Here is a 25,808-nt window from a genome sequence, read left to right on the forward strand (position 1 = left end):
AAGTCCAAGCAAAAATCAAGAGGGACAGGGCACAGGTTATCATGATTGCCCTGGCGTGGCCTTGCGAGCACTGGTTCAGGACACTATCAAGCTTGTCAGCAATCCTCCCTGGCCCCTGCCGAACCAACTGGATCTGCTCTCACAGGATCACAGCTGACTCTCTTGCATCCCAACCTTGTGTCCCTCCACCTCACTGTGTGGATGTTGCTGAACACTGAGGAATGGGCCTGTTTGGATGGGGTCCAGAAGGTCCTCCTCGAGAGTAGAAAGCCCTCGACTAGGCAGACCTTCCTGGCAAAGTGGATGAGGTTCTCCCACTGGCGACCGAATGGGGCATCTCCCCTTCGCGTTCTTCAGTGCAATCGATCTTGGACTACCTGCTTTATTTGAGGAACCAGGGCCTAGCACGCTCCTCTATCAGGGTGCACCTGGTGGCCATTTCGGTCTTTCATCCGCCAATCTAGGGACAGACTGTGTTCTCCCATGACAGGATGGTCAGGTTCCTTAGAGGCCTTGAGAGGCTCTTTCCTCAATCCGGTCCCTGGCCCCTCAGTGGGATCTCAACATGGTTCTGTCCAGGCTCATGGGTCCGCCCTTTGAGCCTTTGGCCTTGTGGTCCCTATCTCCCCTATCATTGGAAGGTAGCTTTCCTGGTGGCAGTGACATCGGGGAAGTGAGTCTCCAAGCTGTGAGCCCTGACCTCAGAACTGCTGTACATGGTCTTCTATAAGGACAAGGTCCAGCTCTGGCCCCACCCGGCTTTCCTTTCCATTGTGGTATCCGCTTGCCACATGAGCCAGGACATCTTTCTTCCAGTCTTCTTCCCTAAGCCCCAGGAGACTAGTGAAGAGAGGCACCTTCACGCTTTGGACGTAAGAAGCTCTACCTAGATCGGACAAACCTTTCCGTAAGTCGACTCCGCTTTTCCTCTCTACAGCTGATAGGATGAAGGGCCTCCCAGTGTCCATGCAAAGGATTTCTAACTTGCATTCGGACCCGCTACGAGTTAGCGAGAGTCCCTCTGCTGCCGATCATCAGAGCCCACTCGACTAGAGCATAGGCATCCTCGGTGGCCTTCCGTTCACACATTCTGATTCAGGACATCTGTAAAGCCGTGATGTGGTCCTCGGTACACACGTTCACGGCCCACTGTGCCATCACGCAGCAGGCCAGGGACGATGCTGGGTTTGGCAGAGCGATGTTGTAATCTTCATGTCCGTGAACGTCTTACCCGCCTCCAGGGGTACTTCTGGGAGTCACCTAAGTTGAATGGACATGAGCGATCACTCGAAGAAAAAACAGTTACCTTTTTTTGTAACTGGTGTTCTTGGAGATGTGTTGCTCATGTCCATTCCATGACCTGTCCTCCTTCCTCAGTGTCTGAGTTTCCGGCAAGAAGGAACTGAGGGTGGAAGGCACCAGCGGTGTCCCTTTTACCTGTGCGTATGCATGTCACTCCAGGGGGTACCAGAGCTGGTCCGCTACAGATACTGCTGAGAGAAAGCTTCCAGCACCAGTGCATGTGGTGAGCACACACACCTAATATGGAATGGACATGAGCAACGCATCTCGCAGAACACCAGTTACAGAAAAAGGTAACTGTCTTTTTTCAAAGAAGTGCAAATTAATCAATGCCTCTCATAGAAATTACCACAGAACCTTGCAGTATATTGAATCTTTCAATATGATTTTGGAAACTAAGTATTGTTGAATTGTCTCTACTGCAGGGAATCACAGTTCTTCCCCAAAAGGGGGGATAATATGGATGCAGTAGTGGTCACTGAACACAGCAAATGTTTGTAATTTTAAGCCATTATTAAAGAGACAGAACAACACTTACAGTGTAGATAAGTCTCACTGGCAGTAATAAGCAAAAGTATAACAACCATTTGCTTGTACTCTTGGGCATATTTGTGAATTACTTGTTCTTTATGGCAAATGTTTGTAATTTTAAGCCATTATTAAAGAGACAGAACAACACTTACAGTGTAGATAAGTCTCACTGGCAGTAATAAGCAAAAGTATAACAACCATTTGCTTGTACTCTTGGGCATATTTGTGAATTACTTGTTCTTTATGGTCACTTCCAAGGGCGGTCTCATTGCTGAAGAACTCTGAAGATAAAGAAAAGTATAACATATCAATGCAAAATTATGGTAGATCACTCTGGTAAGCAGTATTTATTTTGTTTTTTAAGTTGTTACCTCTTGCAATATCACAGTATTACTTTGAGTAATTCCACCACAGAAAAAGGAATGGCCACATCCTTCATTTAATGGGTACTTTATGGCAGATGATAAGCTATTCATATTTAACTTTCATTTTAATCTTAAACCATTTTTATCATATTCAGCACAAAATGTAGAGCTTCAGTATCTTATATGTATCTTTATTAAATTGATTTCACAGTTTCCCATTCTTAAAGCTCTGAGCTGTACCCATAATAATTCAACAGTTAGGTTTAACTTAGCATTACTTGTCTCTACTTATGTAGTTTGCAGAAGGAAGCTCACACTCTCTTGGTTTTTCTACCTGCCATCTGACTTGGAATTTATTCCCTTTCTTTTTGCAGGTAATCCAGTTTGTAGTGTGAGTAGTTAGCTGTTGTATGTTGTCACTACTTTTTAAAGCAAGAATTTTTTTGTTGAGATCAGTGTCCAACAGTTCCAGGAGGTTGCCCATATTGGAGTCTAAAGTTATGTGAGAAATCCCCATAGAATGGGATCTTGTATGTAGTATTCCTGGGATAGGGTTGCTCCTGAAGCAGAGCTGTGCTATTGCTTTGACCTTTGGGGTCATGCTGACTGACTTGAACTAGTTCTTGTAAACAGCACTATTGCACAGATAATTCTACTCTTTATGGTGTCTGCCTCAACAGTCAGAAGCATCAGTACCTTCTAGTCCTCTGATTCCATCTCAGGGGCATAGGATGGAGAGAATCTTGACATCAGAGGACAGTTTCAAACTGCTTCCTTTGTGGTGGCTTCAGCTCTGTTAAGCAAGGTTTTTGAAGTAAATTTTTCTTAGGCAGGAAATATCTACGTCTGACCTCAACATGAGTGATAGAACCAGTGCCCTCAGCCTAGAGAGGTCATGTCTTCCCATGATATTTATTTTTCTAAGAGGATCTTGGGTAGACTAAAGAGATTCACTTAAGTGTTGTGATGCTCAACGTCCTCATTCCATGTTGCATGTATTGTATGTGAGTATGGTCATTTCTGGTCTTCCAGAAAGAATTCAAAATGATGCAGCATTTTTGTGTGAGTACAAAGTTCCCATGATTGTTAATAAACTTTAGTAAATAGTCCTATTGCATTTCTGCTATCATGGTCTTATTCATAGCAAGATTGCCAAATCTATTCTTCCTCCTCCCCCATAGCAGTCACTAGGCAGTATCTTTGTATTGCACTGTAATATGATTCCCTGCATAGTATATGTGATCAATTAAAATTAATGTGCTCATATATTGATAGAAACATCAGAGAGCTCCAACAAGCCGTAACTGTATTTATTTTGCAAATCTGACTAAACGTAGTATTTCTGAGCTAGTAACGCTCTCTAAGCTTTCACGTAAGTGAAATGGGATTGCAAATATCCACATTAACAATAAGTTCAGACTCCACCTGGAATGAAGGGTTTGAGGGTACCCTAATAGTTCTACATTTCTTTAAACCAAAATTCAACCCCTTTCTTTTTAATGTACTAGGCTTCTAAAAGTCAGCGTTAGTGAATTTAGCTGATGGTTGTACAGATCATGAACTGGTCCTGCTTAAAACTGCAGTTCAAAGCTGATTTGGGGCATATCTTTTTTTTTTTTTTTTTTTAGTGCCATAGGTCAATATGACAAGGCCATCCAGGCTTACATGTCCACTCCTCTCACAGAGTTAGATGGCATCGTAGAAGTTGCACTAGCTTACTTCAAGAAAGGGCTTTTACAAGACAGCATTAAAGGTAAGTGTCTGTTTAAACAAAGGTGCAGTACATGGCCTGACACTAAAGGAATATGGCATTTTCTAGATGAACACTTACCCCCTTTTGACTTTGTACATCTGAACGAAAAATTCTGTCCCAACTTATGCATGCATTGGGGTAGTATGGGGTATAATAAAGGCAGAGAATTTTCAGATTTCCATATAAAATTCATCATAATCACCAGACTGCTACTGAGAAGGTTGCCATGAGCTATTGCAGCGTACTGGAAAAATATCTTTTACTTATCAATTGACATTTTCAAGGCAGAACACTGGCAGTACCAACACTTGCTTACTCTCTACGTCCAGTATGAGAGGGTAGAGATATAAAGGTATTATGAACAAAGGTGGATGCTAAACTTTAAAAATGGTTTTTGTTGCTTGGGGCAGGGAATCTTGAAACATCAAGAGAACGCATTCCTTTCCTAGATGTTCCTTTATCACCTTTCAACAGTTTTTAGCATTCATTACATAGGAAAATGTATTTAGGTTTCAAAGTCAAACACTCAAAAGTTAGGAAATGCCAGACTTACAGTTGCATGTGCTTGTGCAACCTTAATTCTGCCCCTTTGTGTCCAACCTGTGCACTGAATGTGGCACGGGTCCTGTAGGGAAAAATGTATGTGATCATATAACTAAAGACTCTCAAGTGCATATACATGTCTGTATCTTGTCATTCCAGAATGCTTTTAAATCTTAGTTGCTTTTTTAAATTCCTATCTTAATTTAATATTCCCAGCTTATGAGAGAGCCCTATCTCTTGCCGAATCTGGACAAGACAAAGCCTATATCTTGACAGCCCTTGCAATAATGGAGTACAAACAGAATAAAGTGGATGCTGCAAAGACGTTGCTGTTTAAATGGTATGTGGATGGTGTAGCATGAGTGTGTGTGTGTGTGTGAGAGAGAGAGAGAGACCTTGTCAGAATTTGAAAGTGCCCTTAGAAGCTTTAACTTAGAAGTTTTTTGGGGGCTTGCTTTTTTTTAGCCCAAAAGTAATGAGGTACAACCACTGAAGGCAGCTTTGTAAATTTATCTAAAAGCAGTGGTAATGTACCTACCAGGAAAAAATTCTTATCTTCACATTTGTTGAGTAGCTTGCTGTGTATATCTAAAATGTGTGTTTAAATTTAGGGAAAGCATGTTTGTGTGGTGTTCAGCTACAAGAAATGTAACTTTTTCTTAATAAAAGTTTAACCTAAGTAATTAAAAATCGCCCAAAGAATAATATTCTAAGCACCACACAGTGTCATGGCAGTACTCTAGATTTCACTTGAAGAACAGCAGTCCTGTTTCACCTCTGCATTTTATAAGTGGTTTTTTATCTTTCAGCACTTGGAAGAGTAAAAAAGTGCTGGGTCTGTTACTGGGCAGTTGGCAGCCAGAAATTAGCCTCTACCATTTCAGCTCCCAATGTTGAGCAGAGTGGCTGACATTACTTTCCCTGTTTACCAAAGAATACTGTGTCGGAAACATGGCCATATTGACCATCTCCATCCTGCCAGCAAATCCTCAAGTTACTGAAATAATTGAGGTCTGCTACCTGGTGCTTTAAATCCTGAGTAATTGATGATTAACATGATGTAGGAAAATGTTATTTCTAGTCAGTCACGAAAGTGTTCTTTCTATTTTTAACATAAATTTCAACAATGAGTGCTTCCTACATAACATTAGTCACTAGCATTAAAGAAAACTAATAAATGCTCTGGAAGTGCATCATTTTTAACTGGAAGCATGTAACATTACAAAGTGAAATCTGCCAAGACTTTAAATTTTACTGTTGGGTTTTACACCCATATAGTGGACTGATGGCAACACAAAAACTTTCAAAAAATAATTTCACATAATTAGACATATTTGGTGTCTGTAGCTGATATTAAAGAGTATAACTGTCATCTTGTGTGGAGTCAGAAGAAACAAAAGGTCTAAATGTTCAACCTATTCTTTTGTGCTTTTTATAAAATAAGTATATTTTTCCATCTGTAGTTCACAAAATTTGGTTAACCAAGATGTTGGAGGATTGTTTTTCTTCCATTGATTAGCAACACAGCATAGAAGTAGGATGTTAAATTTTTGACCTCCAGTGAAATCATCAATACTAAAACAAAACAATAGGACCAATATTTTTAGGAACCTTTTCATATTCCATTGCTAAATTACAACAGGTAGTGTCTCCTTTATATTCATATTTATTTCCAATTTTAGGATGTGACCATCAAATAAATGATTTCTCATCATCCCACATTCTGATAGTTATTTGTTTCCTTTTAATTTGATCAGATGATACTGCAGCAATTTTCTCTCATACTAAATTTGTGCAATCTCTTGTGATGTGTTGTTTTTTTCCATCAGTTTTTCTCCCTACAGCTCTCCCACTTCTTCATGGAAAGCAGTTCTGCTTCTGCATTAATACTATTCAAAGCTTTCTATAAAACTACTAGATAACAACTACTTTTGTACTTATTTAAGCAGCAATATAGTTAATTGTTTTTAATACGTTTTTAGAATACTCTTTATAGAGATGAACATTATTTTGAGTAAATAAAAGCAATTATTTCATTGGGCTTTGATTCTGTATTCCAATTTCCCCTCCAAATTGGTACTGAAGTTTCACCAACAGTGGCTAATGCACATACATTTCATTTTAATTTCCTAACCTCTTTGCACGTTTCCTCACAACAGCTTCACGGAAAGTGCAGCACATATAATTAAGCATGTGGAACAGCAGGACTAATCTACTTACTGGACTGCAAATTGTCTCCCTTCTTGATTCCTGTTGCTATAGCATGGAGTTGCAGTAGTCCTATTTGTATTTATGGTACAGTGCAGATTGCTAAATATGAGATACTGACAGAAGATGTAAATATTCCTTCCCCTCCCCCATCTGTTTTTTTTTTTAACTGGGAAATGCATATATCCTGTACCCTGAATGCTAGCTCTGTGCAGATTTTATTACTCAAACACAATTAATTTTAACTTAGATGATCTTGGAAAATTATACAGAAATTCTGCAGCTACCTGAAACACAATTTTATGTAAGAGGGAATTCTTTTCCTGGCAGAGATTTGATCCTTTTTTACTCTAGGGAATCTAAATCAAAACTCTCATAACAAAATTATTTACATCACATGTCAAATACCGCCATGCCCTCAAAAAGTGTGTATATGGGGGAACAAACCTCCTCCTCAAAAATCAGATTGCTTAGTATGAGTAATTGAGTTTATATTTATAAGATTATGTATACTATTGGAGAAAAGTTTGCTTCAAGAGAAAGTAGATGCGTAGGGTTCAGGAGATATTTGTCTCCATTACCATTCATTTTTTATGGCTACTGTTTTAAACAAAGACAACTAAACATGCCCGATTCTTGCCAAGCAATAGTCATGAGCTTTAAAAGCTGAAACCCACATTACTCATTGTACTCAATCTTATCCAAAGGACTTAAGAATATTGATGTAGGACTGAGTTTGAGAGTCTCGTCATGAGAGGCTATTCAGTGCACCACATTATTATTGCTGGATTAGGAATTCAAACATACTATGAGCTAAAGAGGATGTTTTGTTGCTCTGAAGAGGTAGTTACCATTTGGAGAGAATCTTGTAAGTAAATTACTGTTTGTTGCACTTACAACACTATAACAAGTGGAAGTAGATGACAAATCCTGCAAACTATACTTGAGGCTAGTATTGTATTGCATAATAACTTGTTTTCCATTGGATTTACAGCTCTATATTAAAGGAACCTACTATAGAAAGCCTGCAGGCTCTGTGCACTCTAGGTCTGGCAAAGCAGGATGCTACACTTGCAACAGCAGCACTTAAAGAATTACTGAAGCACACAAAAAGCAAGGATAACGTTTATGAGAGATGCCTTATTACATCTGCTGTGTATGCGCTGCAAGGTAGAAATGTGGGAGTGCAGAGGCAAGCTTCCAAAGCTGTCCATAGGTGTGTAGTCTGCATTTTTGTATATTAATGGCAATGAAACTTTTACCCTCCCAAAATTATCCTTTTAAAACTTTGGGAGTGTTGGAACAAGACTTACTAAGCAAATATTTACACTTTTACAACATACCTAGAAACAAACTCTGGTATTTTAAGAGTGACAAGTGTCATTCATTTAGATCAAGTCAAATGGCAGGAGCTGCCTTTATTCTTTCATTTTTGAAATACAATCATACCACCTTTTTATGGGATCAGATTGTTTGTTTTACTCTTAGGACCACATTACACTGTGGTACACAGTTATAAATGTACTTATGGTCAGCATGTGTACCATAAACTTCTGTGTGCTCATTGTCAAGTCTCTGGATTGTTCAATAGAATCTTACCGATAAAGCTGGGAAAGGTCTGCACTGCAGCAGATTCTTCTCTGCACTGATCCCTCAGGTTTTATCTAATGTAATCTTAAATGGTTTCTTAGGAAGTTGATTCCATTAGCTAAATGTTTTTTGATTAACTTAAATGTGGAGGGGCGGGGAGGCAGCATTAAGTTTCAAGCTGTTGCTCTCAGTTATACCATTAACAACCAACAACTTGTACTATCACCTCTCAAATGTTTCAGACAGTTACCCTATTCGTCTCTCTTTCCAGATTATCTTAAATTCCCTTATCCCAGAGCAGGTTTCTGATCTTAATAACATGTCCCTGTTCTTTGACGACACAGACTGTATTCTCCCTAATGTATCAATCTAATCTATAATCGTATATGTCTATTCACTTTAAGTCACTAGCCTTAAAAGGAAGCTGTTTGCATAACTTTTTTAAAGAAGAATACAGATGTAAGAGTTGAGTACAGTAGCGGGTATGAAAGTAGATGCCTATCCAGAGATGTGACAAACAGGATTCACATGGCTAAGTAATTTCTATAGGAAATGCAAATCTGAATATACTTACTCTCTTCTGTAGTAACCCAGATGATCCTGCCCTTTGGGCTCTTCTGTCTCAACTTGTTCCTCTGTATACGCCACAAAATGCAAAGGTAAGTGTGTTGCAATTATCTTATATTAAGACCATGTGTGAAGCAACATATTTATATTTGAGTAGAGTTCAGTAATTAATTTTTTTAATGCTATTGTACACTAATTAACAAGAACTACTATTATGATTGCATTCACAGTTGCATTTCTGACCAGTTGCATGTGCAACTATCTTTGTGTGTATGCTTTAACAAAAGCAGTGATGCTCCCCTTAAAATAAATAAAAACACTATGCATCAGCTTGGAAGAGATAATACCTGAATGGAAAATTAGTTCATATTGCTGATCAAGGTCAAGATCAGAAGAATGATCCTGTCATTTCAACATCCCTTGTAAAACCCTGGCATTAAACAATAGTGATGTAATCTGTTCAATATTTATCTTGTAGGGTGGAGCTGTGGCAGGAAATGTTGCTCATATACTTGATTTAAACCATGGAAAGGTTTGTTTTTCACTTCAGACTTTTTAATTCAATAAATAATCCTAAAGTGAACATGTTTTGGCTTTTTATAAAGTAATATTGAAGCACTCTAATGTTGCTTATTCTTCATGTCTAGAAAGCCCTGCTGCATACTGCAGTTAATCAGTTGGCGGTGGGATGTCATTCAGCTGAAGATGAGAAAAACAATGCACTGAAAGATATCCAAAAGGCAGTCCATCTTTTTCCAGGTGATCATTACTCTGTGTTTTTTATTTTAAACTTCTTCTATTTGTTAGACAGGATTACAGTAATATTTCAGGGAGAGTCCTTTGATCAAGTAAAATAGAACTAGCTTCCCAGGGACTGTTTGAACACATCAAGGGACAGGTAAGTGCTGAAGTTGAGGCTCACTCTGACAACATTGGAAATTATTTAATCTCCCAATGAGAGAAGAGATTTGTGGTAGTTGTTGTTTCACACACCAGTCACAAAATTTGGATATTCAATTAATTATAATCTGCTGCACTGACCAGGAAAGATGTATTCATGATTTTTTTTGAGAGTTTGGATTGCAACCACTGTATTAATTTACTGAATGTTGGTTAGTATTACAGGCAGCTGTCTTGTTAGCAAATGACAATCTTTGTTATTATAGTAAATGCAAAACTAATGTTGAGATTGTGAAATCAAGCACTCAGAAGTCAAATACCAAAATGTTAAATTTCTTCTACAATGTTAATGCTGTGGTATGCATTAACATATGTGACAAAGCTCCTTCTCTACCTTGGTGGGTCGTGCGCTTATTGGCAGATTTGCTTGCTTCACAGAGTCACACTGTGGGTCAGGAAATAGTCCAGAGACCTTCCCCTCTGGTAGAAGCTATAGTCCAGGTCAATTCCTCCTGTGTTTGATCAGGAGTTGAGAGGTATGGGGGGACCCTGGGCCCGCCCTCTACTCCGGGTTCCAGCCCAGGGCCCTGTGGACTGCAGCTGTTTAGAGTGCCTCCTGGTACAGTTGCATGACACCTACAACTCCCTGGGCTACTTCCCCATGGCCTCCTCCCAACACCTTCTTTGTCCTCACCACCGGACCTTCCTCCTGATATCTGATAATGCTTGTACTTCTCAGTCCTCCAGCAATATGCCTACTCACTCCCAGCTTCTTGCACACCTCTTGCTCCCAGTTCCTCACACACACTTCCTCTCCTCTGGCTCCCTAGCTCCCCCTGGCTTGACTGGAGTGAGCCCTTTTATAGCATCAGAGGGGCCTTAATTAGAGTCAGGTGCTTACTTGCCTCACCTGACTCTTAGCAGGTTAATTGGAGTCAGGTGGTCTATTAGCCTGGAGCAGCCCCTGCTCTGGTCACTTAAGGAACAGAAAACTACTTATCCAGTGGCCAGTATATCTCTCTTCTGCTACTCTGCTGTTCCCAACTGGTCTGGGTCTATCACACATAATACATAAAAACTAAATTTTGTTATCACTTTCTCAGATATAGGATGATTTGACACTTTCTGTAGCTTTGTTTCATTTTCCAGTATTTATTCATTGTTCTCCTTCACATCCTTTCTCAAAAATCTTCTCTGTTATGATGCCTACAAAAACTTAAACAGTGTAGGCTGCTGGTGGTGTGCTGAGACCACTGCCTGTCATGCTGACCAATACTGTCTTATTGTTCCATCTGTTGTATCTTGTCTTATACGTAAATTGAAATCTCCCTGGGGCATTAGACACTGTCCCAGTGCGACCCTGGTCCATGACCTGGATTTGTAGGCACTATGATAATGTAAATAATTATATAGGCGGGTCTGATACTGGTGTGTGTTAACTTCGTTGCCCAATGGTTCTCATAAGACTCTCTTTCCAGGTACCTATGACTTTGTCAAACTTTTACCTATTTGTCTAAAATTTTCCATAGTGGGTATCAGCCTGTAGGCTGAATTTTAGTTTGGAAAATCTCAGCCAGAACAGTTCAACTGTTTCTGAGAATGGGGTTAAGAGAAAATACATTTTTCCCATGTAAAAAAAAAAAGTTCTGGTGATCTTTTCTTTCAACAAAGTTAGCACCTTGTGCTTTGGAGTCCAGGACTTGTAATTTGGGAGGGGAGTGGCCTTTGTGTGATTGGATGTGCCTTTTTGCCATCCCTATGAAAACTTGCCCAAATTAAGTCAAATTATAAAACCTAGAATAAACCCAGTTTGTACTCTCTTCATAGAGATTATGGACATTTTAGCTGCTAAAATCAAGGAAGATTTGATCCTCTCTGAGCATGTTTGAGCCTCTAGTGCCGACTGGTCTGAGTGGGCACCATCCCCACAGAGCAACTTAGCATGCTACCTTCAGCTCAAGACTACAAGGGCAAAGCTAGACCTTCCCTGTAATAGCTGCTTCAGTCTGAGCACTGAAACTGAGAGCAGAGAGTCTCTCTCTCCTGTGCTCTCAATGATCTCCCTGCTGACACCTTGGCAGCCTGGAGGAAGAAGCAATCTAATTTGAATGCAGAGGGGACCAGGTGGGAGGGAAAGGAGTAGATTGTGGCAAGTAGTCTGAGGCTGGGTACAAAGGAGAGCAGGCAAAGACACCGAGAGTGGAAGCAGAAGAGTGGAGACTGGGATTGGATAGGCAAGGAGAATGAGACTGGACAAGGAGTCGGGGGTAGGGAAGAGACAGTATGGTACAGAGATCAGGATAGAGGGGAACAGGGTAGAAGGGCAAGCCCTGAAATGGGCAGAACAGTTTGACCTCTAGCGCACACTCCCCTCCAAAGCCTGGAATATAATATAGAATTCCTGAGTTGTACCATGCCTCTGCCTGTAGCAATATCTGTGAAATGCACTGGCAAAGTTTGTGTGTCCCTGCCTCCCCCCGTCCCCAATTCTGCTCCACAAAGGATGACCATTTACTACTTCTACTAACTTAAGTGGCAGAGGTCTGAGCAGCGCATCTTAAGTTTCCACCCCTGCTGATGAACCATGTGATTGTTGATACAGTGCTACTTGATGGAATTTGTTTTTTCAGTTTGGTTTAAAAATAAAAACGTAGGAAGTTTCACATGTTGTTCAGTGTGTGGCATGGGGGCCACACATTGCACCATGAAGAGAAAACACAACGTTGCTCATTAAGTGAGCACCCGTCCACTCTGTACACTGAATGAAACAGAGGTCCATGTAATTAACTACTGTATCATAATGCATATACACAAGGGGGGTGAATTAAGGTTGCCATGGCAGGCTTGATTCTGGCATTTCTTAACTTTTGAGTGCCTGAGTTTGCAGCCTTAATACAGTAACTGAAGTGGGAACACTGGATTTGTATGGGACAGAGGTAAACTTTTGTTGAAAATGTGGAGCTGTTCTGGGATTGCACAATATACAGAGATGTTCAGGGAGAAGCAGGTTCTTCACAAATGTTGGACAAAAGGAAAACATTGTGCCATAACGTCTGAGTAGTGTTTGGAAACACTGCAATAAGTGCACAGTTTAAGTATACAAAATTCCATCATTATGAAGCAAAGGAAACTATATTCCCTGGAGCTTCTTAAAACGTTCCCTTCTTTGTAATAACACTTAACATGTAACCTAGTCTAAAAGGGTTCTCTGGGACTCAGTGATGTCGCTGCTAGTACACAAAACTTCTCATGCACTTAATGTAGAAGATATTGAGCTGGATTCTATGATATATGCTTTAGGAATTATTTGGAGGAAGTTCTATGGCCTGTGTTGTACCAGAGGTCAGAGTAGAGCAGTGGTTCTCAACCAGGGGTCTGGGAGCCCTTTCAGTGGGGCTGCGGAGCCCCATGGCTGAAACCCGGTGCCCCAAGCCCTAGTGCTGAAGCCGGGAGCGGCGTGGGGCTGAAGCTGGCGGTTCTCTCGCGCCCCTCCCAGCCCCCCCCCGGTCCCACCCAAAAGTAGCGCAGGGCTGAAGCCGGCTGCCCCAGTGTACCTCCCCCTGCTGAAGCTGGGAGCTGCACTGGGAGCTCCCTTCCCCTCCACCCCCCGCCCGCACTCAGTTCCTAGCTTACCCCCTGCCTGCATGCTGAGTGGTTTTCAAACTTTGTGAACCCCTTTGAGTTATATTTTTTGGTTGTGTCCCCCCCCCCACAGCCCAGACAGGCGGAGTGGTCTCCTGAGTGAGTCAGGGGGTGGAGGGTGGCGCTCCCTTCCTGGACCCTACTGCGCTGAGCTGGCTTGAGCCCCACCAGCTGGCTTGAGTCCTCCTCCTCCCCCCCCCAAATAAAAGTAAAACTATGCCTATGCCCAGTGGTCCACCTGGAGCCCCAAGCTTCAGCTTCAGCCCCACTGGCTGGGGCTGAAGCCAAAGCCTGAGAAACTTAGCTTCACAGGGCCTCCTGTGGCATGGGGCCCTGGGCAATTGCCCTCTTTGCTACCCCTTAACGCTGGCCATGGCTTTTATGCAGAAAACCAGTTGTCATGGCACAGCCGTGCCATGGAATTTTTATAGCATATTTGGGGGGCCTCAGAAAGGAAAAAGGTTGAGAACCCCTGGACTAGAGGATCACAGTGGCCCCTTCTGACCTTAGAATCTATAAAGTATTTTTTCTACTGAGCCCATCAACATATCTGACTCTTATTTTGTGCTTACTCATCAATAAAACTATAAATTCTGTCTGTAGAATATTTATCACTAGTGGTGTTGCATGATTCAGAAGTAAAAGTGTGACTTTCCAATCTCAGGGGGAGTTTGCAGGAATAACAGCTAAGGAATGTGGAGTCTTTAGGACTTTTATCCTATGTGTAAACTGAGAAATGTGTTTTTTAGTCATTGATCCAACAAAAATGTTAGTCACTTTCCAGAATATAACTGCATATTAAGCCATTAGCTCTTTCCTGTAAGTGTGCTTATAGTGAAATATAAATCCTATTAAGATGTTGGATGCAATTTCGCTTCTTAAAACAACATGGGTAGGGAGTGAGCAAAATTACTTGTATAGCTTTCTCTCCCTGCTCCCCAAACACCTTGTATTTTCTGATTAGGCATATTTCGGCCTCGCTCTATCTGACTCAGTAACCTACACAGAATGGAGTACTTGAGAAGTACAGGATTAGAAATATTGTTCATATTCAGTGCTTCCTTTATTGGCCAGGATTGCAAGTAGTTTTTTTTGGTGGTCTATGTGAAATGATCTGACCAGATCCTAGTGAACCTATCACAATAGATTACCACCTTATTGGTGGTCTCTGCAGAGGCCGAAGATGGATTGGGTCATAGAGACTAAACTAATTTCTCACTCCTAAATGTCCATCTTTGTCAGGGTTTAAACAATTAAGAGTAGGTGAAACTTGTAATGTCACTGTCCATACTTTTTCATGCTCTGCTTAGCACAGAATTCCAGGCTTTTAATTCAGCATCTCTCTTTATACATTTGCTAAAACATAAATTTTGAAATTTCATCTTCAAAGGCATATACTTTCCAGTAGAATAAAATGTATTTAATATTTAGCTAAATATAGAATTTGCTTTTAAAAAAAATTCTGCTAGAGCTTTGCATCTTTCTAATGATACTTAAAATATTTTGTAGTTAAACATTTCCCCAATGCCTAGATAAAACTTCTGTTTAAAATGAAAACAATTTTCCATGTAATCCCTAATGCATATAGTATCACTTTTAATGAACTTTCAAACAGCTTGAAATTAAATCTCAGACAAGTACAGATCTTGAACAGAATGTTAAATCCCTAATACTTAAAATGTGGACTTCCTATTCATGTGTCTGGTGACTAGCCTGCATTTACAAAAGAAAGTAAATATTGGAAACTCACAGTCCCACTTTATTAAAATCATTTTTAAAATACCCTTTTCACAAGATTGAATAGGACAATTACTTCAGTACAGCTGAGGAAGAAAATATGACATTTTTTTGCATAGGAAGGTCAGTGGAGGACTGGAGATAGATACAATGTTAAATGAAATGCTCTTGGTATGACCCTGATATGACCGGGTATATGCTCTTGCATGCATTGTTACTTATAGCAAATTAATCAAAGAATCTAATAGGGGCGGAAAAAATCTCCCCCTGCCAATGCTGGACTGTTTTCTGTAGTGTATATTTTTGTAATGAATGTCCAGTTTAATTTAACTATCCAAACCAGTGAGATTCCCTAACTTAGCCCAGTTATTCAAGGTAAATTATTTGTAAAAAATCATTTTTTATAAGTGTAATTTGTCAAAAAGTGATGTAACTATGTAGCTTGAAAAAACCACATTCGCACCCTACTCTATTTGTGCTGTTGCAGGCAGAAAGCAGGAATACAATATTTGGCAACAGGTCTTTGAAATCTATTCTTAAGTGGTTAGCAGTGGCCCAGGTGCTTTCATTTCTCTATAGTAAAGATTCTTGTGGTTAGTGCATAGGATTGCAGCAGGATTGAGTCTGGCTTGGATTCTCTTCCCTGCTCTGCAAAACTGTAGTTGTTCACAATCTGTAGGTTATTTAATTTCTCTGCGCCTCCATTCCCCCTCAGTAATGTGGGACTATTTGTTACTTTTGCATAAGGATGCTTGGCAAAACTGAAGATATCAAATAGTTTCACAAACATTAAATAGAAGGCACTTTTAAAGTGCTAATTGTAGTCTGCAAAAATTTTGTTTCTTTGATAGAGTACTTCTAATGTTCTCTTAATCAATCAGAAAATAAACCTACATCCGTCCTACATCTTTATCTCTCATGTACAATAGAACTTATCTAGAGAGAGCCATGTCTTGCACACATTTGGGATCATATCAGTTGCACTGTTTATATTAAAAATTGGAAAATGTTTACCTTAGGACTGGGTTTAAGCACAGATCAGTCTGGAGTCATAAGTAAAATGACTGGTGCTGTCAGTCCAGTTCCTGGTGGACATGTGCCCATGCTGTAGTTTAAAAAAAGAAAATAGTTACCATTGGTATACTCGTTGCCAAGGACTGAAAATTCACGCTGTGTGGACCGACGTTTTGCAAGACTGCCTCTTTGGAATGAGGACATGTTTGAGGTGCATCGGTGAAGGGGTGTGGAGAAGCTTGCTGTGCTGCATCTTTACTTCTCTTTTTCCTTATGTCTGAGATTTATGCCCTGACAAACTGACTTAGCATAAACACATTCTAAATATTTTAGATAAAATTATAAATATCTGTTTTAATTTCATGTTCATTAAAGATTTAACAAGCTGCCTCCTTAATGCTCCTATGCCATTTTAGGACCCTAACTTCACTGTTCTCCCTTTTTGTTCTGGATTGCAGTACTACATAATACTGATGAACTATTTTCTCTCCAACACCAGTGGGGGATGCTTATGAACAGCTGTGTTCTAAAGGTGAAAGAAATGACCAAGCCATCAGACTTGGAAAAATATCATCCTTACAAAAGCACCAGTCACTGTGGTATCTACATGAAAGCAGATTTGAGTTCTAAAAAAGTCCCACAGAACATGCTCTTGCGTAATATAATACTGCACTAGCTAATATAGGAGAATGTGGTGGTGTTGTTTTTTGAATTGGTGCTCTAGTTGTCAAATTTTATTTTATAGTCTTTTTCTTATAAAACTAGAATTAAATGCAATTCAGTGATTCATTAAATGTCACTTAACATACAGGTGCAACTCCCATTTAGCTCCCTTGCATTTGAGAGAATAGGCATGAACATTGTAGAAATGACAGAGGTTTATGTCCGGTCTTTTTTCCCCAAAGTTATTGAGGCCCCTTATCAACCAAAGATCCCATTGATTTCTTTACTTGATTCTAACTATTTTTGTCTTGTATAATTTTTTATGGATCCCTTGACTGCTGTGATAAATCGTATATCAGTTGGAGACTTCTGTAAATGGCATGCTGATAATATTGAAAATATGGGCAATTTTTAAAATATGTTTTCAGATGATCCTGCTACATGGGCAGTGCTAATGGGTGCCTGCCATGCTGAAAATACTGTTGTCTATTTGAGAGACACACAGCCTAAGAGAAGAGACCTAGAAATGACACTTGTAGCCACAGTTTCAGCCAAAAGTAAGTTATACAAACCTTCTTAATTTTCATACTTTTCTAAGAGGAAAAAAAATCAGTGCTTCTGGTTTGTGGGTTTTTTGTTTGTTTTTGTTTGCCTTGTAAAGTCATCAATAGTAATCTACAGAAAATTGCTTAGAAAAACATAACTCGCTTATACTACTTAAATGCAGGCTGGTAGTGACTCTCAAGCAACTGATCTTCTTAATATTAAATAATGGGTATATTGCTGGTGATCAAGGGCATTGCCACATATTTTAACCTGTTTATAAATTAGCATGTTCCCAGACACACATTTTTGGTTCAACTGGAGTTAAATAATGAATAGATAATGACAATCTTAGGGGGAAAATGTCTAGCTTACCTATCTGATTACCTCTTGCTCATGGTGACGAGTACTAACAACTCACTTCTTATTTCTAATGTGTATATGGATTGTCACAGTCCCTTTTCGAGGCTGGGACTCAGCTGCACCTATGCCAGACTTAGTCTACCAAAGAGAGAGAATGAATACAAGGGTCATGTGACAGGGAGCATGTGATTAAGTACCGTGCGTGCTGGGAGACATAAGGGCAGCCTGTGATCATTCAGTGAGTACAGACCTGGAAGTGAGTCCTTCACTCAAAGCCTACAAAAATCAGGAAGAACATCCAGGAAAGGGTTAGTGAGGAGGTCAGGGCTAAGTAACTCTCCAGGGTCCTAGGTTGGCCTGGGAGACAAACATGCAGGTAGCAGCGGCCTGCTAGGAGAAGATGCTCAGCAAGACGGGCCTAAAACCTGTACCAAGGATGGTGAGCAAGCAGGAAAACTGGATGGTAGATTTGTGTTTGGGGAGTCTGATTTATTAACAAAATTCAGAAGGGGAGAGTTGGTGAGAACAATTGCAGCATGAAGTCTGATTTAACTGGGAGGAAGGAGGAACTGAGCCAGTAGCAGATTTCTGAAGCCATACCTGGTAAACCCAACTACCATTCTACTAGGAACCAGAAATCCCATCTCCTTGAGCCTCTAAATAGAGTGAAGGTTCTAGTCTTTTCTACCTCCTCCCCATATGGATCTTGGATCCTATCCTTCAGAAATGGACCTGATGCACCTATGACGTTGGTGGCCATTTTATGAAGAGGCACCAGACTAGAGTGCCACAGTCACAGTACCATAGTGAAGCATGTTTAGAATTCACAGCACTGTCTAAAAAATGGCATAGTTGTACAGTAATATGAGCAGACATTCTATGACTATTCATTCCAAATTGGGAGGGAGGGATAGCTTAGTGGTTTGAGCATTGGCCTACTAAACCTAGGGTTGTGAGTTCAGTCCTTGAGGGGGCCACTTAGGGATCTGGGCCAAAATCAGTACTTGGTCCTGCTAGTGAAGGCAGGGGGCTGGACTCGATGACCTTTCAAGGTCCCTTCCAGTTCTATGAGATAGGTATATCTCCAGATATTATTATTATTTATTATTAAAGAACGTTACCATTCTTTGGCTTTCGATGAATATTCTATCAAACAACTTTGCTAAGAAAAAATATTCAGAGTGAATGTTGAGCAAATAGTAAAATGTTTGTTGAAAGAGACTTTTAAACTTAGAATCAGATTACTGGTACAAAATACTGCTGTTCATAAGAGGTACTTGTCCAACCCTGGAACACAAACAAAACAATGTAAATTGTGTCCAAGGAGCACTACCCAACTCAACTCATATTTTGAATATCAAACACTCACAATGAACTGCTTTGTTTATAGACAAAAAGTTGTTCAAAATGTTTTACCAAACTTCTGCAAACGTAATGCATTTGAGAAAATCATAAGCTTTTGTGGACAATTCACAAATGGAAAAGAAGCTAATGATTACTCACAAATTGCTCCTTAAGTTCTCACTATAATACTTCTGAATACTACTATCCTTGGTAGGTAAGCAAAGGATATAGGGTCAGAACTAAGATTATTTACAGAATCTTAACTCCAGGTGCGTTGGCTTGAAAACATTTTATTTTCAATACTTCTACTATAGTGGTCTGATATTTAAATCAATAAATTGATACATTATGTACTTTATGCTAAAGAAGTTTAGATCTGGGATAGCCTGCCTTTGTTCATCGTATCTATAGCCTCCCTTACTAAAAGGGCTGACAGTTGACTGACTTTTCTTACCATTTTAAAAATTAATTTCTCTAAAATATATGCTTCAATTATTTTATCAACTCTACAAGTTGATACCTACCTTAAAACAAAATAAAAACTGTGCTCTCTTTCTAAGTCTGTTTTGCCGTGTGTGTGTGTTTATATGTGGAGTGTATATAGTATGTATGTATGTAATAAAAATACTAGGGAGTACTGTCACTTAGCCTGTCTGACCTATCATCATGATATGCACTAGGTCTTCTTTAGTTACTGTAAAAAGAACAGGAGTACTTGTGGCACCTGTTCTTTTTGCGGATACAGACTAACACGGCTGCTACTCTGAAACCTTTAGTTACTGTGACTCAAGCCTGATATGTGGCAGGGCACGAGAGCATATCCAGCAATACATTCTTAAATGCATGTTTACATTTACAGCTAAAGAAAAGGATCTTTCAGCTGAGTACATCCAGGCTCTTGAAGACTGGTCTCTTTGTCAGGCTATTACTGGTTTAAAAGAGACTGGTAGAATTACAGAAGCTGAGGCTCTCTGCACAAAGGTATGGATATTACCACTGTCATTGCTGCTTCATGACTTTGAGTGGAGCACTAATTCCTATGTGTTATATATGCAATGGTAATAAACTGCAAAGGAGCAGCAATCTGTTACAGCAGAGCACAGCCCAAATGCATAAACTGACTTTTTTTCACCTTTTAGTAAAGGAAAGACTATTCTTTATCAGTAGTTTTATAATTCAATTTAAACATACTGACCATTTAAATTGGTTAAATAATTGTTCACCAGCCGTGGTCAGTACATTATAGCACAAAAATCCCTACTTCAACCTGATCTTATCCCATCTATCTTCATGTGCTTATCTTCTTGTCCCTCCTCACTTATGCCAGCAAAAAATAAATGCTTACAAAAGTTCCAAAGGCATTTTTCTCCAGAGGGAAATGCAGTTGGCTGTATTGTGGGATGAATGACTTGCTGTGTATTCAGTCACATTGATTATTCACCTCCTAGCCCACACTCAATTTTCAGAATCTTGGCTGCAATCCAAAGTGATAAGTACCATTTAAACTACACCAGACTGAATCACCTGAATCATTAGAAGTGTTTGCATTGCTAAAGAAAAATTAAATAAATGGTAAAAATTCAGAAAATATCTTATGAAAACATTTGTGGTTTGTTAATTTTCTAGTCTCAGTAAGAATAAATTTCTTTTTTGAAGTGGCATGTGTGCATAATGGACAGAGAAGGCTGCCACCTTGGCAGAAGTATTTGCAAAGCAGCCCATAGATCTAGTGTATAAGCCATTCACCAAACATTCCAAAATAAATACAACAGAGAGTCCTGTGGCACCTTTAAGACTAACTCTTAAAGGTGCCACAGGACTCTCTGTTGCTTTTTACAGATCCAGACTAACATGGCTACAAAAAAATACCTAATTCTTAGCCAATGTGGCTTTTTTACGAAGGCTTTTGTTGCTGTGGTGACCCAGTCAACCTACTTTGCTCATGTATCACCTTCTCCCTTGCTGCCCCAATCTCTTTTAAGATGCTGTTGGTTACTGCCCTTGAGTAAGGTTCAGTGGACATGCCACCTTTTTGAAGAGAAGAAATTCTCTTGCTTGTCAGTTTTCCTTTAATCAGCATATCCATTGACCTTCCTGTACAGGAATACGTTAACAAGAGAATTAGTTTGTACATATTTCCCTGAGGGAAATATCTGTATAGTTCATTTTTTTTAAATGTTAATGAATCTTACTATGGTTTCATGTCTTAGTAAATTTAGGTTGGATAGCACTTTTCCTTGGGAGGGAGTTAAGAGGTAGGTCCTCTGTCCTTGAAAGCTCTAATCACCTCAAGATCTGCAGAAAGAATCTGACTGAGGAGTGACGATCAGGAACATACCTATCTGTTTTTCTTCTCTGAGCTAGGCAAGACCATTTACCTATGTGAGACCATTCCTTAGTTGTTGAGGGTAGAGCTGCTGCAAATACCAATCTCTGACTAGGGACCAAACTAGACTGTTGCCTATTTAACTCTCTGGAATAGCTTGGAATGTTTTTGATTGTTAAAATGTCTGTTACATATGGAGTCACTTAATTCCCAAGAATACACCTTTTGGTCCAAGTAAATACCTTTAAAAAAGGAATCTGGGTTGAACTAGGTTTTTGAAATGTGTACTGATTTGGACAGTGAAGAACCAGTCAGTAAGTAATATTTTGGGACTTTACTGCTAATGTAAAGAAAAGTGCATGCATTAGAACCACGTGATGGCTGCTGTTTTTTTCTGAAATCATTTCTGGAATGGGAAGTGTGCATGTGTGTGACATCTCCTTCCCCCCAAGACAAAGTAAATGGAGGACACTGCCCTGAGAACTCACAAGTCCCTGGAGATATGCTTAAGGCCAGTTCCAACCACATGATGGCCCTGTGCCTCTACATTAGCTTTGAGACTCCTCCTCCTCTCTGGCTTCTGGGCCCCATGGAGTCATTAGACTCCTATTCCTTGTTCTTCCCCTCCACATTGGATATCTGCCTTTCAACCCCATCTGTAAGTATGGGGCAGGTGCAAGACTTTGGACAGATTCCATATGGGACTTGGGAACAATGAGTGTTCCTTGCTCACTTCCTCGTGCGAATCCATGATCCTGCAGACAGCTTTCAGGAACCTTCCTGATGTGCAGAAAAGGAGAGATTAATAAACAGAAATAGTCTGCTGCAAGTGGATCATAAGGAGGGGGCAAGTCTCCTCTCATATTTTTCTGTGCAAAATGAAAAGTATTAATAAGAATGTTCTCAATTTTTAAATATATCTTCTAATAACTTCTTACATTTAACTCATTAAAAACTGTTTTTGGTTTTAGGGTTTAAAAAGTTGCCCCAGTCACCCAGATCTGTTCCTGCTCTTGAGACAAGTTCAGTGTAAACAGCTTTTTCAGTCACACAAAGAGCTTCCAGATGCCATTTTGGAGGAACTTCATAAAACTGTCATGTCCAACTCCACTTCAGTAACAGCATGGCATGTAAGTGGATTCTTTCTTCCTGTTTCAATACACATCCCTATTACAGAGCATTATCTGAGAAGGGATTCTGAGTTAACATTCCTCCTCTTTGCACACTAACAGCTGGTGAGATGTGAGTACTAGATAATGATCTCTATTAGAGAACTGAAAGTACATAGTCCTCCTTATGAAGGCAGGAAAAGTGTAAATTTATGTTAACTTAATTAGGTAAACATATGTTGTGAAATTTGCCAATCTTGACTTCCACATCACAGGTCCCCAGTGAAACTTTGTAGCTTAATGTACTATAACATATGTTACTAGGCACAAATAAATGGTTCCTGAACAGTGTACTGAAAACTGGACATGTGCTGTCCCTGTGTTTCCTTCTGTTTGCACTCTTTGCACAGGTGAGTAACTCTTTCCCCGTGTTCAAGAGCATCAAGACTACCCAAGATCCCTGGCACATTTAAATAAATAAATAAAAAGCTTTCTTTCCTTTCCTTATTACTGGAAGAGAAGATCTACCTAAGGTTACCAATATTGTATTTCAAAAAAGGGACTGTTTTCTTAATCAACCCCACCCTTATATTATTTAAATAATGATATAATGAAAACATTCTTATTAGTACTATTCATTTTGCACAGAAAAATATGAGGAGAGTAATCATTCCTCAAGAATCACCTCTGTGCATTCATATTACCTACCCACCTTCCCTCTCTTCCTCAGTTCTAGGTAACATCAAGACTCTGCAGTTGGGGAGAAGAAAGGCTACTGGTTATCCCCCCACCCCAATGTACACTGCTTTAAGACAGTTCTATTGCTCAATGATGGATGCAAAAATCCCACAAGCATAAACATAGAGACAACTCTCTAAAAGAAATTCTTAGGAAAGTGCTTAGAATTGTGCCCCTGCTCTCCACTCTGAGAGTCATAAACTGTGCCAGTAGCAGAGGACCCTGGGAGAGAGATCATCTAGGGAAGGTTTTAGACTAGAAGATTAGTTGTCTAGATCCTTTCATTGTTTAATAGCTGCTTCATGACCTAACAGATAACTTTCTGTACAAGCATGACTTACTGAAGTTGGAACATCTAGGGTATATATGAAAGGATTTACAAACTCCTGATTTCTTTTGCACCAATACATTTTCATGTCAGTACAAAATAAGCCTCAGTTATAGTCCCTTGCCAACCTCTCTTTAAGAGGAGTTCATTCTACTGTGCTGATGGAGCAAGCAGAAGGATGAGAACACTAGATTATTCAGACTCCCCTAACTCCACTCCCATCTGTAGCTCCTCCAACAGGAACCTTCTGTCTGCAGAAGTTCAGGTTGTTGTCTGGCAAAAAGGATAACTACATATTTTCACCTGAGTTCAAGCTGTAAGATTGAATATTTTTACTTCCTCACTTACAGTAGCATCAGATGGGAAATCCATCTTGTTCAAGGGCAGAAACTTTCTAACTTGTCTGAACAGCTTTCCACCATCCTAATAGAACTGTTGTTGGCAATCTAGTGCTAGGTGGCATGCTCCATTTAAAAATAGCTTAGGAGGTCCCCAGTGGAAAATGAGTTTGGCTACCTCCTAGTTCATGTTCAGATTCACAAAACTACAAAATGGTTGGCAGTGTTGGGTAAGAGACCTCTGTTGTGAAATAACATAGCTATAGTACTTAAGGACAGAAGTACACTGGTAGAGCGTGCATGGAAATTTGCACTCTCCTTCCCTCAAGCAGGTGTTCAGCTGTAAAATAACCTACAACTAATGGTGTATAAAGATCAACTTAATATATTCATGAAACTTGGAAAACTTAAATTTACATAGTCAAAAATACCTGAATGATCTGTTTTAATGAGCATTACCAAACATAATGGTTCTCTATTTTTAGTGGCTCGCAAAAGTGTACCAGTCTCAAAGAATGATGGTCGCAGCAGAGATGTGTTACAGAAAGAGTCTACAGTTGGCATCCCAACAGGGCAGTTGGAACGGGAAGTTATCAAGTTTGCTCAGGCTAGCTATGCTTGCACTGGAAATCTGCATGGTAAGATAACCACAACTATTATGATAAAATGAATTAATTTAAAATGTAAGCCATCTGCTGTTAGCTATCTTTTGTAATCTCCTAGATGAAGTCCTTCCATAAACTGTGGGAAACTGTAAGACTTTCGTTCTCTTTTGTGAACTACTCCTCAATAATTAGCAGAAATGGTATTCTCATTTCGTGCTAACCTGGATGTGAATAAACCTAATACACTCTAACTTTAAAAGACTATTGATCTTAGACTTCTCTCTCCAGGAATATTTTATGTCTAAAGGAAAAATATATGGCATAATCAACTAAGACCATTAAGCTTTATTTTCTAATACTAGATTATTAGTTCTGTCATCCAAACTGACTGTAGTATAACTTCGTTTCAAGACTCTTGCATCACTGAACATGTGACATTTGTATGAGTTGCATTCATTCAGTCTTATTATTTATTTTCATTTTTATTGCACTAGTGCCTAGAGATTTCAGTCAAGTTTGGGGCACAATTGTGCTGTTTGCTGTACAAACTCATAGATGGTCTTTGCTTGAAGATCTTAGAGCCTAAGGAATGTCATTCTAACCTGTCTCCCTAAAAGGATCAGATGAAAACAATTACAATGATAGCATAATACGTGCCTTAAAGAAAATATAGGTCACTTTTTACATGCTTTTTCTAGAGATACTGAAATGCACACTATCCTCTTGCAGCAGTACTAGTGCTAAACTTCCCTAAAAATGTAAAGGTATGTGGCTTTTTGGATCAACTGTGCCATAGGAGAAAGCATGTTTTCTTTTGTTAGGGCTATTCGTATGCTGTAATTTATTGTGGGTTATCACTTCACTAAAATAGGTTGGGAAAACACTAGCGAAATGATCTACCCTAAAATAAAAGCAAAAGCATCTTCTCTCATGCCCAGAATGTTTAAAAGAGGAAACAAAATGAGTTTCCTTTACACCAAGTAGTTCAGCTAACTGATGTATTTTGAGTACTGGAAGCAGTTCTCAAAGTATAGGAAACCAAGTAAAGCTCTCTTCCTGATGAGTACGAGAACCCCGTGCCTCGGGGAGAAAGGGTTATCTGTATGGGAATGTTGGCCAGTAGTGACCCTGCTACATCTCACGTGATTCTGCCGTCCTGGCTGGTGACTTTGCTCTTCATTTGTAACTGCCCACAAAATATCTCTACCATGGCAGAACCTGGTGGTGCACCCAACCTACATGTCACTAGGTGTTTATGTAGAGGTCTTTACATGCTTTAATTTCATTGAAAGGGTACAA

General features: G+C 39.6%; 1 protein-coding gene across 4 annotated transcripts in view; it reads left to right on the forward strand.

Annotated features, from left to right (window-relative positions):
- Nucleotides 1-25,808, forward strand: part of SKIC3 (SKI3 subunit of superkiller complex) — an 80,395-nt gene that overhangs the window by 49,670 nt on the left and 4,917 nt on the right. For all 4 annotated transcript variants that reach the window (XM_054032103.1, XM_054032100.1, XM_054032102.1 and 1 more), the window contains exons 28-38: nucleotides 2,092-2,169; nucleotides 3,827-3,951; nucleotides 4,711-4,834; nucleotides 7,697-7,918; nucleotides 8,879-8,951; nucleotides 9,338-9,391; nucleotides 9,507-9,618; nucleotides 17,244-17,372; nucleotides 19,925-20,046; nucleotides 22,363-22,521; nucleotides 24,390-24,542. In XM_054032103.1, the coding sequence (XP_053888078.1) occupies nucleotides 2,092-2,169; nucleotides 3,827-3,951; nucleotides 4,711-4,834; nucleotides 7,697-7,918; nucleotides 8,879-8,951; nucleotides 9,338-9,391; nucleotides 9,507-9,618; nucleotides 17,244-17,372; nucleotides 19,925-20,046; nucleotides 22,363-22,521; nucleotides 24,390-24,542 (1,351 nt within the window). The remainder of the gene's footprint in view (nucleotides 1-2,091; nucleotides 2,170-3,826; nucleotides 3,952-4,710; nucleotides 4,835-7,696; nucleotides 7,919-8,878; nucleotides 8,952-9,337; nucleotides 9,392-9,506; nucleotides 9,619-17,243; nucleotides 17,373-19,924; nucleotides 20,047-22,362; nucleotides 22,522-24,389; nucleotides 24,543-25,808) is intronic.

This window comes from Malaclemys terrapin, chromosome 6 (genome assembly GCF_027887155.1).
Source record: "Malaclemys terrapin pileata isolate rMalTer1 chromosome 6, rMalTer1.hap1, whole genome shotgun sequence".
NCBI lineage: Eukaryota > Metazoa > Chordata > Testudines > Emydidae > Malaclemys > Malaclemys terrapin.